At 39.5% G+C, this 15,809-nt stretch overlaps 1 protein-coding gene across 2 annotated transcripts in view; it reads left to right on the forward strand.

Annotated features, from left to right (window-relative positions):
- The first annotated feature begins 2,776 nt into the window (after positions 1 to 2,776).
- Positions 2,777 to 15,809, forward strand: part of ranbp10 (RAN binding protein 10) — a 55,634-nt gene continuing 42,601 nt past the window's right edge. The window contains exon 1 of one of the 2 annotated variants that reach the window (XM_061917465.1): positions 2,777 to 3,168. In XM_061917465.1, the coding sequence (XP_061773449.1) occupies positions 2,970 to 3,168 (199 nt within the window). In that variant the 5' untranslated portion in view covers positions 2,777 to 2,969. The remainder of the gene's footprint in view (positions 3,169 to 15,809) is intronic. The other variant, XM_061917466.1, reaches the window with a different exon arrangement.

A 15,809-nucleotide genomic window follows, 5' to 3' on the forward strand; every position in this document is an offset into this window, starting at 1 on the left:
TGGCTTCTACCAGTACCGCGAGGACATCACGTCGATGGACGGAGTAGTGCTGTACGGGGACAGAGTAGTGATACCACCCTCCCTCCGCGACGAAGTACTCGACGCCCTACACGCCGCTCACCAGGGCGTCTCCATGATGACTGCCCGTGCGGAATCGTCTGTGTTCTGGCCAGGTATGACGGCCGACATCCTCACAACCCGGGCTAACTGTGAACACTGCAACCGTATGGCACCTTCTCAGCCTGCGGCGCCACCAATTCCCCCCATTTTACCTGTGTACCCCTTCCAAGCTATATGCGCAGACTTCTTCGTCCATAGGGGTGTACACTACCTAGTAATCGTGGACCGTTACTCCAACTGGCCACTCATATCCAGGTCGACTGGCGGCGCAGCAGACCTCATATGCCACCTGCGACGAAACCCCCTGTATCATCACGGCCCACCCTGCCACCTGCCCGGCCTCCCATGGACCCTTCCCAACTCACTGAGAGGTCCACCGCGCCTGCGACCCCAGATCGCAGTACCCTCGCCAGGCCGTCGCCTGCTCCTGCGGCCCCATCGACTGCCCCTCCCCAGTCGCCCGCTACACCATCAGCCGTGGGCCTGCGCCGATCCACCAGGAAGCCCGGCGCGCCTGCCTGGCATAAAGACTATGAGATGGGGTAACATTTAAGGCGTTTATGGGTGGTGAATGTTAGTTCTATGTTCCTCATCACCATTTGTTATGTTCTCATTAATGATTATCACATAATTTGTGCTTATTATTACTTTTCAGCCTTGGTTTACATATGTTAAAGGCTCAGGGGGAGATAGAGAATGTTGCACCACGGTACTATTATTGTGACACACACGCAAACAGGAAGTGGATGACGTGTTGAAGTTATGCCAGACGGCACTTAGGAATACGTTGATAACATGTTTTGTTATTGTATTTCACTGCTATAATTTATTAAAGCAACGTGAACAAATGGAAGATCGTTCTTATTTACCATCACTGGAATCTGAAGTTGCAGATTTCTCCGTGGCTGTCCTTGCAAGCCAAGCTTGATGTAATAATTGAGCTGCTCTGTTTTGCATCTTCAAACACAACCTGTGCCTTGGCAACCGCCCTCGTAGCGGAGCGCTTCAATACAAGCCTGGCCAAAAGGTGTGGTTATCTTCTCGCAATCTACCTCATCATGTGGACCCTAAAAGGCTTCAACCATGATTCATAGGTCCTTATCCTATTGGGAGAGTCATCCATCCCTCTTCCGTTTGACTACGTCTTCCAGACTCCTTCAAGATGCATCCTGTTTTCTACAAGTCCCTCCTTAAACCCATTGTCTCCAGTCCCATGGGCATTCCGGAAGTGCCGGTAGTGGCTTATTGATGTTCATTCTGCATTTACCAGTAAGGCCATTTTAGATGTAAAAACAAGGAGCACTGGTTTTCATTAGTTGGTTGTCTGGGAAGGGTATGGCCCGGAAGACCTTTCCTGGGTTTCAAAATCTCTTTTTCTCGACCCCACTTTATTATCCACCTTTTATGACCGGTTACTTGAGAAGCCAGGTAAGCCACCAGGTGGCGTCCATTAAAGGGGGTGGCGGGTATTGTTATGTTTCTGTCGTTTGCCTGCTTTCCCTATTACTCTGTCCCCGCTGTTTTTTGTTTTGCCTCCTCTGAGGTTCCTTCCTCATCGGGGGAAGGCTCTGGATGCTGTGGGGCTGTCTGGGTGGACAAGACTTTACAACATTGCGTGGGCATCGGGAGCACTAACTCTAGATTGGCAGAATGGGGTTGGTGGTTCCTCTCTATAAGAAGGGGAACTATAGGGTGTATATATATATATATATATATAAATATATATATATATATATATATATATATATGTATGTATACATATATATATATATATATATATATGTATATATACATATATATATATATATATATATATATATATATATATATATATATATATATGTATATATACATATATATATATATATATATATATATATATATATATATATATATATATATATATATATATCTATATATATATATATATATATATATATATATATAGGGCTTCACGGTGGAAGAGGGGTTAGTGCGTCTGCCTCACAATACAAAGGTCCTGAGTAGTCAGGGTTCAATCCCAGACTCGGGATCTTTCTATGTGGAGTTTGCGTGTCCTCCCCGTGAATGCGTGGGTTCCCTCCGGGTACTCCGGCTTCCTCCCACTTCCGACTTGTCCAGGGTGTACGCCGCCTTCTGCCCGATTGTAGCTGAGATAGGCACCAGCGCGCCCCGCGACCCCAAAGGGAATAAGCGGTAGAAAATTGATGGATGGATATATATATATATATATGTATATGTATATGTGTGTGTGTATTTATGTATAGTTGTATGTCTATATATGTATGTTTATTTGTATATATATATATGTATGTATATATGTGTGTGTGTATATTTATATAACTTTATAGACATATTTTGTTGGTGAAATATGTAATGAATATGTAAAAATAAAAAAGTTGAATGAAACATGCAGTAACAACAAATATAATGTTATTTTTTTAGTAATCTAGGCTTACTTTATCACACTTAATTTTTACCAACACATCAACTATATAGACTGAAAAGTGGAATGTATTCGTATACAAAAGTGTATAAAACAATTTAGGGCACTTCATTGGGGAAAAACTACATTTTCTAGGCACATTACTTGGTGAAGGACCCCTCAATAGGGCGGTAGCAAAGAAGTTGTAGTCTTTCACGGACACGTTCGCATGAAGGTAAACGGCGGTAAGAACTACAACACCCAAACAACCCTGCTGCGGCAAACAGTGACGAGACCCTGCTGCTTATCCGGGGATGTCACACTGCTGCTATTTTTCTCCTTCCCAGTCCCTCTCGCTTTCAGCGCACACTTCTTTTGGCCGTGAATCGGAGATTAAAGACACCCAAAAAAACGGAGCGGAAAAATGGCAGAGCTTGCTGCAGGGAGCCTGTCGTTGGGGGATCCTGCTTTTAACTACCAGGAACACGAGCTGAACGAGCGACTCAAGCGGCTTTACCCGGCCGTGAACGAGGAAGAGACCCCTTTACCTCGGTCCTGGAGCCCCAAGGATAAATACAGCTACATCGGGCTCTCACAGAACAACCTGAGGGTCCATTACAAAGGTTAGAGTCCCGGCCCAGGATGAAGTGTATGGGGTAGTAACGTTAGATTATCAAAACTCATATTAGTCACAACGGTTGCCATTCTAAAGTCTGCAATTGTGACAATCGCTAGTCTATCTGCTCTTAACCTTGCTTTGCTCGCAAATGAGCAGAAATGGAGAACTACGGCGATTATTAACACTGACAATGGCCCCCTTTTAAACGCGGATTCTCTTAACGTGGTGTTTTAGCTACACGGCAGTATGTTAGACAAACTGTAGTTTATGAAAGCAATAGTGATGCACATCTGCTACTATTTGGCAGCTTAGCTACAAGCTACAACTTATGCAAGCACGCTAGTTAGCTTGCCAGCTAACCACCGTTGACCAATCTTGTTTATTTGACGGCAGACTAAGTAACATCGCATCGGGGGTTGAATGTTAAGAAAAACAGGCCACACGATGGATACTAACCATACAGTACGTGTTAACCTTTAACACGACAATGTGGAGTTGAAGGCTCCAAATGGTTGTTGTTTTTGTCACGAACAAGCACAACATTATTATTTATTCACAGGGTTGTTAGTTATTCGGTAAAATAGACTCGTTTTGCAGCGAGCCTAACAACAGAATGATCCATCCTAACAGGCATCCAGCTCGGTTTCAACAGCTGCTGCCAAGGTGGAGGCCTCTGCGCAGGCATGAGGCCAAATGCACCGATCTTCCTGACAATCTGGTCGTCTTTTCCGTTAATCCCGCACACGGATGGGTAAAAAAAATATTTGCTTACGTAAAGATCACCACGATATATCGTTTCTGTCAAACCTTGATTTTCTGTTTCTTTTCAATATGTCACGAGAGAGGACGTAGCATTGTGTTGTCATCACTTCAACACCATAGCAGTTTTGACTATTTAAGGCACATTCATATTAAATGTCCATTTGGGAATAGCAGCCTTTCAGTTGTTCAGATACAGTATGTCATGCAGAGAGATAGAACATGAACTATACAATATATATATATATATATATATATATATATATATATATATATATATATATATATATATATATATATATATATATATATATATATATATATATATATATATATATATATATATATATATATATATATGGGCTTCACGGTGGCAGAGGGGCAAGTGCGTCTGCCTCACAATACGAAGGTCCTGAGTAGTCTGGGGTTCAATTCCAGGCTCGGGATCTTTCTGTGTGGAGTTTGCATGTTCTCCCTGTGAATGCGTGGGTTCCCTCCGGGTACTCCGGCTTCCTCCCTCTTCCAAAGACATGCACCTGGGGATAGGTAGATTGGCAACACTAAAGTGGCTTTAGTGTGTAAATGTGAGTGTGAATGTTGTCTGTCTATCTGTGTTGGCCCTGCGATGAAATGGCGACTTGTCCAGGGTGTACACCGCCTTTCACCCGATTGTAGCTGAGATAGGCTGTCTTCATTTTCAAAATGGCAGAGGAGTTTTTTTTGCTTTTACTGTGTAAACCAGAGGTCTTGTTCCACAGCCATACAGATCACACTGATGGTTGTGATATAAAACTTTAACACTCTTACTAATATGTGCCACACTCTGTGAACCCACACCAAACACATTTCGTGAGAACATCGGCTCTGTAACACATTATAAACGCAACATAAGAATTACCCACAATGCCATGCATCCATGACTCTTGGTATTATTATACACCCCGCTAGCACCAAACCCCACACCCCTCTCCGTGCGTCGGTTGAGGTGGGCGGGGTTGAGGGCGCGTGTATGATATAGCCAAGAGTCATGGATGGATGGCATTGTGGGTAATTCTTATGTTGCGTTTATAATGTGTTACAGAGCCGATGATCTCCAGAAATGTGTTTGGTGTGGGTTCACAGAGTGTAGCCCATATTAGTAAGAGTGTTAAAAATGTTTATATCCCAACCATCAGTGTAAAAGGTATGACTGTTGACCAAGTATGCCTTGCAATCTCATATGAGAAGCAGCAAAATGCATGCGTCCGGCCGACACGCAGATAACGTTGTGTAATGGCGGTCGCGATGACATGTTGTAGAGCAGTGGTCCCCAACCACCGGGCCGTGGCCGCAGAATAATTTTTTATTAATTCTTTTTTTCATCACACTCAATTTTTTACTGTATGCCATTGGTAAGCGCAGGAGTGAGAAGAGGTTTTTAATTAATTAGCACCCCAGCAGCTATTCAAGGAAATACGGTATACACACACACACATATATATATCTCCATTCATCCATTTTCTACAGCTTGTCTCTTTTGGGGTTGCAGGGGGTCGCTTGAGCCTATCTCAGCTGCATTTGGGCGGTAGGCGGTGTACACCCAGGACAAGTCCCCACCACATCGCAGGGCCAATATATATATAGATATCTGTGTCTGTGTATATATATATATATATATATATATATATATATATTTATGTATATATGTATGTATGTATTTATATATGTGTGTATGTATGTATATATGTATGTATGTATATATATATATATGTGTGTGTGTATATATATATATATATATATATATATATATATATATATATACAGTGGGGCAAAAAAGTATTTAGTCAGCCACCGATTGTGCAAGTTCTCCCCCCTAAAATGGTGACAGAGGTCTTTAATTTTCATCATAAGTACACTGAAACTGTGAGAGACAGAATGTGAAAAAAAAGCCAGGAATTCATATTGTAGGAATTTTACAGAATTTATTTGTAAATAATGGTGGAAAATAAGTATTTGGTCAACCATTCAAAGCTCTCACTGATTGAAGGAGGTTTTGGCTCAAAATCTCACGATTCATGGCCCCATTCATTGTTTCCTTAACACGGATCAATCGTCCTGTCCCCCTAGCAGAAAAACAGCCCCAAAGCATGATGTTTCCACCCCCATGCTTCACAGTAGGTATGGTGTTCTTGGGATGCAACTCTGTATTCTTTTTCCTCCAAACACGACGAGTTGAGTTTGTACTAAAAAGTCATGTTTTGGTTTCATCTGACCACATGACATTCTCCCATGTGCTCTCTGGCAAACTTCAGACGGGCCTGGACATGCACTGGCCTAAGCAGGGGGAGACGTCTGGCACTGCAGGATTTGATTCCCTGTCTGCGTAGTGTGTTACTGATGGTAACCTTTGTTACTTTGGTCCCAGCTCTCTGCAGGTCATTCACCAGGTTCCTCCATGTGGTTCTGGGATTTTTGCTCACCGTTCTCATGATCATTTTGACCCCACGGGATGAGATTTTGTGTTGAGCCCCAGATCAAGGAGATTATCAGTGGTCTTGTATGTCTTCCATTTTCTGATATATGCTCCCACAGTTAATTTTTTCACACCATACTGCTTGCCTATTGTAGATTCACTCTTCCCAGTCTGGTGCAGGTCTACAATTATTTTCCTGGTGTCCTTTGACAGCTCTTTGGTCTTGGCCATAGTGGAGTTTGGAGTCTGACTGTTTGAGGCTGTGGACATGTGTGTTTTATACATATAACAAGTCAAACAAGTGCCATTAATACAGGTAACGAGTGGAGGACAGAAGAGCTTCTTAAAAAAGAAGTTACAGGTCTGTGAGAGCCAGAGATTTTCCTTGTTTGAAGTGACTAAATACTTATTTTCCACCATAATTTACAAATGAATTCTTTAAAATTCCTACAATGTGAATTCCTGGATTTTTTTTTTTTTCTCATTCTGTCTCTCACAGTTGAAGTGTACCTATGATGAAAATTACAGACCTCTGTCATCATTTTAAATGGGAGAACTTGCCTTGCACAATCGGTGGCTGACTAAATACTTTTTAGCCCCACTGTATATATATTAGGGGTGTAACGGTACGTGTATTTGTATTGAACCGTTTCGGTACGGGGCTTTCGGTTCGGTACGAGGGTGTATCGAACGAGTTTGTAATCTAAAGTCTTAACAAGCTGCTCTGCTTTCTGCCTCTGTCTGAGCAGTGAGCACCCAGCATTGTCCCGCCCACACAACCATCTGATTGGTTACACACAAAGCCAATCTGCAGTGCGTATTCAGAGCGATGTAACAGCCAATCAGCAGTGCGTATTCAGAAAGCATGGAGTGAGTGCTCCAGCCGAGATGAGCAGATATGTGTTTTGCAAGTGAGCAGCTGACATCGTACACTCTCCAAATTATGAAAAACGCTTCCCAGTCACAACTATTACAAACATCACTATGAGCCCGTTGACCTTCTAGAAACTTAAACTGCTGCTCAGCTCTCTCATAGTTCTGGGTTGAGGTAAAGGCTAATTAGCTTTTAGCGTTACGTTAGCTCATTTTGCTGTGTGTGTGTGTGTGTGTGTGTGTGTGTGTGTGTGTGTGTGTGTGTGTGTGTGCGTGTGCGCGCGTGCGTGCGCGTGCGTGAGTGTGTGTGTATAATAGTCAACTACAGGCTTCCCAAATGCTGTAATAAATTAAGCATGATGAGTTGACTTGAAACTGTTTAATGTTGCACTTTTTATATGTAGAAGAAAGGTTTTGTCATTTTATTTAATCAAAGCAACAATTTGAGGCAGTTTAATGTGGATTAACGTGGGTAGAATTATTATAGTGTTCCCAATGTTAAAAGGATAAAGCCATTGTTTACAAATTTGGTAAATAAATAACCCAAAAATTTATATTTTGTTGTTTTCTTATTGTACCGAAAGTGAACGGAACCGTGACCTCTAAACCGAGCTACGTACCGAACCGAGATTTTTGTGTACCGTTACACCCCTAATATATATATATGGGCTTCACGGTGGCAGAGGGGTTAGTGCGTCTGCCTCACAATACGAAGGTCCTGCAGTCCTGGGTTCAAATCCAGGCTCGGGATCTTTCTGTGTGGAGTTTGCATGTTCTCCCCGTGAATGCGTGGGTTCCCTCCAGGTACTCCGGCTTCCTCCCACTTCCAAAGATATGCACCTGGGGATAGGTTGATTGGCAACACTAAATTGGCCCTAGTGTGTGAATGTGAGCGTGAATGTTGTCTGTCTATCTGTGTTGGCCCTGCGATGAGGTGGCGACTTGTCCAGGGTGTACCCCGCCTTCCGCCCGATTGTAGCTGAGATAGGCGCCAGCGCCCCCCGTGACCCCAAAAGGGAATAAGCGGTAGAAAATGGATGGATGGATGGATATATATATATATATATATGTATACCCCGCCTTCCGCCCGATTGTAGCTGAGATAGGCACCAGCGCGCCCCCCCCCCTCCCCCCAACCCCAGAGGGAACAAGCGGTAGAAATGGATGGATATATTTGTGTATAAACATGGTAAATGGGTTATACATGTATAGAGCTTTTCTACGTTCAAGGTTACTCAAAAGTGCTTTGACACTATTTCCACATTCACACACTGATGGCGGGGGGCTGCCATGCAAGGCCCTAACCACGACCCATCAGAAGCAAGGGTGAAGTGTCTTGCTCAAGGACAAAACAAACATGATGAGGTTGGTAGAAGGTGGGGATTGAACCAGGAACCCTCATATATATATACATATATATATATATATATATATATATATATATATATATATATATATATATATATATATATATATATATATATATATATATATATATATATATATATTAGGGGTGTGGGAAAAAATCGATTTGAATACGAATCGTGATTCTCACGTTGTGCGATTCAGAATCGATTTTTATTTTAAAAAAAATATATTTTCTATTAGATATTTTTTTTTTTTTTTTGTATCACTCCAACAAACCAATACATAGCAATACCATAACAATGCAATCCCATTCCAAAACCAAACCTGACCCAGTAACACTCAGAACTGCAACAAACAGAGCAATTTAGGAGACACAAACACGACACAGAACAAATCAAAAGAAGTGAAACAAAAATGAATATTATTAACAACAGTATCAGTATTAGTTATAATTTCAGCATAGCAGTGATTAAAAGTCCCTCATTGACATTATCATTAGACATTTATAAAAAAAAAAAAAAAAAGAACAATAGTTTCACAGTGGCTTACACTTGCATCACATCTCATAAGCTTGACAACACACTGTGTCCAATGTTTTCACCAAATAAAATAAGTCATATTTTTGGTTTGTTTAATAGTGAAAACAAATCTACATTATTGCAATCAGTTGATAAAACATTGTCCTTTACAATTATAAAAGCTTTTTAAAAAAAAAATCTACTACTCTGCTAGCATGTCAGCAGACTGGGGTAGATCCTGCTGAAATCCTATGTATTGAATGAATACAGAATCGTTTTGAATCAGAAAAATATCGTTTTTGAATCGAGAATTGTGTTGAAATGAAAAAATCGATATATACTGGAATCGCGACCCCAAGAATCGATATTGAATCAAATCGTGGGACACCCAAAGATTTGCAACCCTAATATATAAATATATGTATATATATATAAATATATATATATATATATATATATATATATATATATATATATATATATATATATATATATATGTGTATGTGTGTGTGTGTAAATATGTGTAAAAATGTATATATATGTGTGTGTATATTTATGTATATATATATATATACACATACATATATATATATATATATATATATATATATATATACACATACATACACATATATATATATATATATATATATATATATATATATATGTATATACATGTTAATATATGTATATATATGTTAATATATGTATGTGTGTGTATATATATATATATATATATATATATATATATATATGTATGTAGATATACGTATGTATGTATGTAGATCAGTGGTTCTCAACCAGGGTTCGATCGAACCCTAGGGGTTATTTGAGTCGGCCTCAGGGGTTCGGTGGAGCCTCCACTCAAGCCACACCTGACTCATCGTGTACATAAAAACTTCTCCCTATCGGCATATTAGGGATACGGCAACAGCAGAACCCAAACTGATTTGCAGGTGTGTGATTAGTTACGAGTTCATGCACTGTGTTGGTTTTGTTCTTTGAAAAAACTGATGTTCATGCAGGGTTGTGCACCAGTAACGGATCATATAACTTTGTCTTGAATTTGAAAAACATTTTATTTTTCACTATGGACATATGAAACTGGTGCGGTTCAGTACCTCCAACAAGGTTAATAACCACTGATGTAGATATACTTATGTATGTAGATATATGTATATATGTGTGTGTTTGTGTGTATGTATATATATATGGTTATATATATATGTGTGTGCGTGTGTGTGTGTATCCAATCAATATTTTTGATGTTCTACTGTTTTTTATAATATTTTTTTCTTGCATTATATCTAATTAAGACTACCTTTTAAATCCAAACATGCCATGTCATGGTTGAGTCTTAGTGTGCCTAAAAAGTGTTCAGGAATGACACATTAATAGGCCACTGACGCGCTCTCTCATGTGGTTTGAATGCTATTTTGACTAAAGTGCTAATTTTCGCAGTTCAAGATGGACAACATGATTGCCAAGGGCCAGTGTAAGACTGTTAAGGATGATTTTTGAATTCAGAAGCCTCCCAGACTAATCTTTCAGAGTTCCAGTACGAACAATATAGAGCTGGGGAGTTTAATTAATGTTCATCATATTTTTTTTTTTCAAATTCAAAGCTGGAAGGGCATACAAGGTCATTGAAGACATCTTCATACAGAACACTGAGTCAGATGAATCTCCCAGACTACAGATTTTTTATAAAACAATCAACCGCCATGATGTAAATGAAACATACTCTTTCGATGACAAATAACAACAACATTTATTGTCGGCAATAGTCGTGACGTCAACACTCGTGTTTTTTAGGACTGACGCAAATTTGTGCTGCCACTTGAAACCACATTGCAGGTGAAAACATGTTAAGTGTGTGGTCATTTCCTCTTATTCTTGTTAAAAACATAAATACCTTACTCATTTTGCTAAGCAGACCACGTTTTATGACACATCTGGAGGATGGACTCTCAACTCTGTGAGATAGTTGGCTTGTGCCTTGCTAGCTAGCTAACTAGTGTGAGACTAAGTTGTGTAAAAAATAAATGTAATTTTAGCCAAAGTCCGCTTGCTAAACCTTGTCTAAATCCATTCAAGTTAATTTTATTTGTCAGGAACTTGTGGTGTAGACAGCGTTTTATTTTGCGGTGCAAACAAGAAAGGCACAATAACAAACGTTAAACACACACACACACAAAATTAGGTACTAATGCGTCAATATCACAAAAGATTAAAAATACAATATATTACAGGGGTCTCCAACATTTTGTAAAAGCAGTTGATTGTAGGCATTATTTTTTACGGACCGACCTTCCTCATGTGGCACAAAGATAGCAAATAAGGGCATGAATAATGAATCCCGGTACATGAAAAAACTCACCATAACATTCAATTAGTGGGAGCCCCTGGCCGGTTTCCTTTGCCTTAAAGTTCTCCATATACTTTAGTTTTTTGCTCATCTTTGCTAATAGTAGACTTTGTTTTGGCTTTAGTATCTGATGAGTTATTGGTAATACATGACATTGAAGGACAAGATCATGGATTTAAAAGAAAGCTAGAAATTATTGACATTATTTGTAATAGATATTTGGGGGTTACTATTTCCATTCTAAAAGTTATGTATTCATATTTTGTGCAATATTTCATACGTAAATACATCAGTTATTACTAACTACTTATGTATTAGGACAATGCGCAATAATAGTAACCAAAAGAGCATATGTATTTTTTTTCCTTCAGCACAGTTATTGATTTGATTTAGATTTTTATTAAGGATCCCCATTAGCTGGTTGCCACAACAACCCACTAGTCTTCATGGGGTCCACAAACTCATTACAATTTCAAGTAAAAGCATATAATTATAACTAGTCAATGGAGAATAAATAAAAGTATCAATAAGAAAACAACAATTATTATTATATTATAATTATATTATTATTATTATATATTATTATAGGCAACAATTTAGTACTTCTCCATCTGCCTTATGCACTACAACTACTCTGGTCACTTTGTTCCTGATCGTAGGTCATCAACCGAGCTCGATGGAACCTAGCTTTTGGCTACGATTTGGTACCTTTACATTTTATATGTTTATTAATGTGCATTGTCCCATGTGACAAAGATGTAACAAATAAAGCAAATGGTGAATTCCTATCAGGAGTTTTATAATACATTTATAAATATGCTGATTGGTGTGTCTGCACTGTCTGGGGGGACTGGCCAAAGTTAAGTTGGAGAAAATGCGGTCTGTATATCATTCCAATGTTTTCCAATATTAGGGGAGTGCCTCATACCACCCTAGAGAGTAAAGTTTTTTTTATTTTCTATACAACGCCAGCCCCCACAGCACAACAGAAGTCAGGTAGGGATACACTTTTTATATACCTATACCTTGTGCTTTTATGAAACAAACTGAATAGCTGTATTATTTGCATTCGGAGTCATTCTATTGGTTTTATGTATCATACGATAGGGGAGAAGCATTCACATTGCAGCTATTATATGACCTGGTTTCCCGATTTGTGTTCGTGTTTGTCAGACATTGAACCCCAGCATGGTGGTTTTCAGGGGATGCGCTAAAAGTAGATGTTGCTGCACCCATTCAACTGGACAGACACATGCACAAGCATTTGCATATGTCGATGGTGACAATATTTATATTCATGTAACACTGTAGGCATGTAAAGCCATAGACTAGCAACATTTTAAGTCAACATGTCTTTAAATCTTGACGGGTTATCAAGAACAATTTATTTTATTCTACTTTGTTTTTACCTAAATTGTATCAAATAACATTTAGTAGCACCGGTGCTACTAAATGAAAACAACTTGTAGCACATTTTTTTTGTAGCACGAAAAAAAATTGTAGCAATATGAAATGTCTTAAATATCACTATTTCATTAATAACACTCCAATAAGGTACACATGTGCACTCCTACATATAAACACAATGCCATCATAAGTCCTACTGTAACGCTAATTTAAACACAGAGAACATCCCGGAACTCTGCTAGCACTGTCGCTAACGTGAGTGTAGGGCTGGGCGATATGGATCAAAACTCATATACCAATATAGTTTGGCCCATAAACTAACCCATAAATGGAAATATCCGTTGACGTAACTAAATATCTCAACCATGCCTTGATATAACATTTTCAGGACTGAAGTAAGAAAAGTAGGTTTTACATAATAGAATCCCAATTTAAGAGGTGTTTTGAGATAAATTAAAAAAAAAAAAGAAAAATCCTTGAAATTAATCTTAGAAAAGTCAGTTCTCTTCAACCATCTTTGAAAAACATTTGGATATGCTCAATTCTTCAACTAAAAAACCCACAAAAGAACAACATGTGAAATAAAGTGCCCTGGTTTAAGAGGATGTGTTTAAACACCAGCAGCAACATGAAAATAATTGACCTTTAACAATAAACCTTATTATAGGACATACACAGGCTCCAGCACACCCCGTGACACTGAAAGGGACAAGCGGTAGGAAATGGATGGATACACAAAAAGATGTTGCTACTGCTCACTGCTCCCCTCACCTCGCAGAGGGTGAGGATGATGGGTCAAATGCAGAGGACAATCTCACCACACCTAGTGTGTGTGTGACAGTCATTGGTACTTTAACTTTTAGCCAGGAACACCAATTTGCCAACTGCTTCATGATGCTGTTTGACAGGCTGTGTTCTGAAAATTACTAATGGAATTACTGTTTAATAAATGTAATCAATCACTAGGAAAATTAATTTACTTAAACTTCATATATCTGGCATAATGCAGTTCTAAGTTTCGGTGTGCGTTTTTACCTTTGTCTAATAAATTGATTAAATGTGCTTCCATGGCTTTTTCACTTCATAATTTGTTGTTCAATATTCCTTCCCACCGTTACTAGCGTGCAGTTCAATATTCCTTCCCACCCTTACTAGCGTGCAGTGCAGTTTGTGTCAATTTTTAAGGTGGTGAAAGAAACATTTGATCAATCAACCAATCAAAGTTTACTTGTATAGTTCTTAATCACAACTGTTTCAATGGGCTGCACAAGCCACATTGACATCTTAGGCTCAGGTCCACATGAGGGTAAGAAATGAATCTAAACCCAATGGGAACAACGTGAAACTCTGGATTCGGTGCGTTTTTTGTTTTAATTTGAGACGTGTTTATTTTGTCTTTAGAATGTGTCGCGGGCCAATAAGAATGAAGCTGCGGGCTACACTTTGGACACCCCTCTGTTAAACATTTGTTCTGTGACCCTCCGGTTCACATCTTTAAAACCAACTGCATTCAAAATGTGTTTTTTTCCACACTTAACCAAATATTTAGACAATGGAATAGGCTCCAGCCCCCCCGTGACCTTGAGAGGGACAAGCGGTAGGAAATTGATGGATGGATGGCATCCCTACTAAAAAAATATATTTTATTTGACTTGTTGAAAGCTGCAGAGACCCTTAATACAAAATAAGTAATACAAGTTTGAATGATTTGTGCTTGCATCTTATCAGATCAATATTGGTTTTTGGAAGTAAAAAACTTGTATCGGGACACCGCCAAACATTTACCTTGCTCCTTTAGCTGCTTTTGCATTAAGCCCACCATCAGCAACGTTTTCATAAAAATAACTTGTTCACCAATTAGATATTATTTTGGTGTCCTTGGACCCTTTCCTCAGTATGGTGTAGACTACGCTCGAACAGTTTAGACTTTAGAGCCAACAAAATCTGCCGTTTTTACTCCAAATTTATTTAGATAGAATGTATTTGCTATACTGTGGTGTAATTTATGCGCAAATTTTGCTCCAGACTACAGTCACTACTCACTTACATAACGTTTTGTGTATTGAGGCGTTCTCTTTAGATTGCAATTGAAGGCATCCACGTCCCACCCTCTCCTAAAGTATCAAAATATATCATCTGAAAATGTACAAATAAATATACGAGGTGTCCCAAAAAATTTAATATTTCGCAGGCGAGTAATTTAGGCTATTTTTGTTGAAATAACTTCAAATTTCCACAGAATGTATTGAAGCATATCAATCAATCAATCAATCAATGTTTACTTATATAGCCATAAATCACTAGTGTCTCAAAGGGCTGCACAAACCACCATGACATCCTTGGTAGGCCCACATAAGGGCAAGGAAAACTCACACCAAGCGGGACATCAGTGACAATAATGACCCAGTGGGACGTCGGTGACAATGATGACTATGAGAACCTTAGAGAGGAGGAAAGCAATGGATGTCGAGCGGGTCTAACATGACACAGTCGCGAGAGTCCAGTCCAAAGCGGATCCAACACAGCAGCGAGAGTCCCGTTCACAGCGGAGCCAGCAGGAAACCATCCCAAGCGGAGGCGGATCAGCAGCGCAGAGATGTCCCCAGCCGATACACAGGCAAGCAGTACATGGCCACCGGATCGGACCGGACCCCCTCCACAAGGGAGAGTGGGACATAGAAGAAAAAGAAAAGAAACGGCAGATCAACTGGTCTAAAAAGGGAGTCTATTTAAAGGCTAGAGTATACAAATGAGTTTTAAGGTGAGACTTAAATGCTTCTACTGAGGTGGCATCTCGAACTTTTACCGGGAGGGCATTCCAGAGTACTGGAGCCCGAACGGAAAACGCTCTATAGCCCGCAGACTTTTTTTGGGCTTTGGGAATCACTAATAAGCCGGAG

This window comes from Nerophis ophidion, linkage group LG12 (assembly GCF_033978795.1).
Source record: "Nerophis ophidion isolate RoL-2023_Sa linkage group LG12, RoL_Noph_v1.0, whole genome shotgun sequence".
Taxonomy (NCBI): domain Eukaryota; kingdom Metazoa; phylum Chordata; class Actinopteri; order Syngnathiformes; family Syngnathidae; genus Nerophis; species Nerophis ophidion.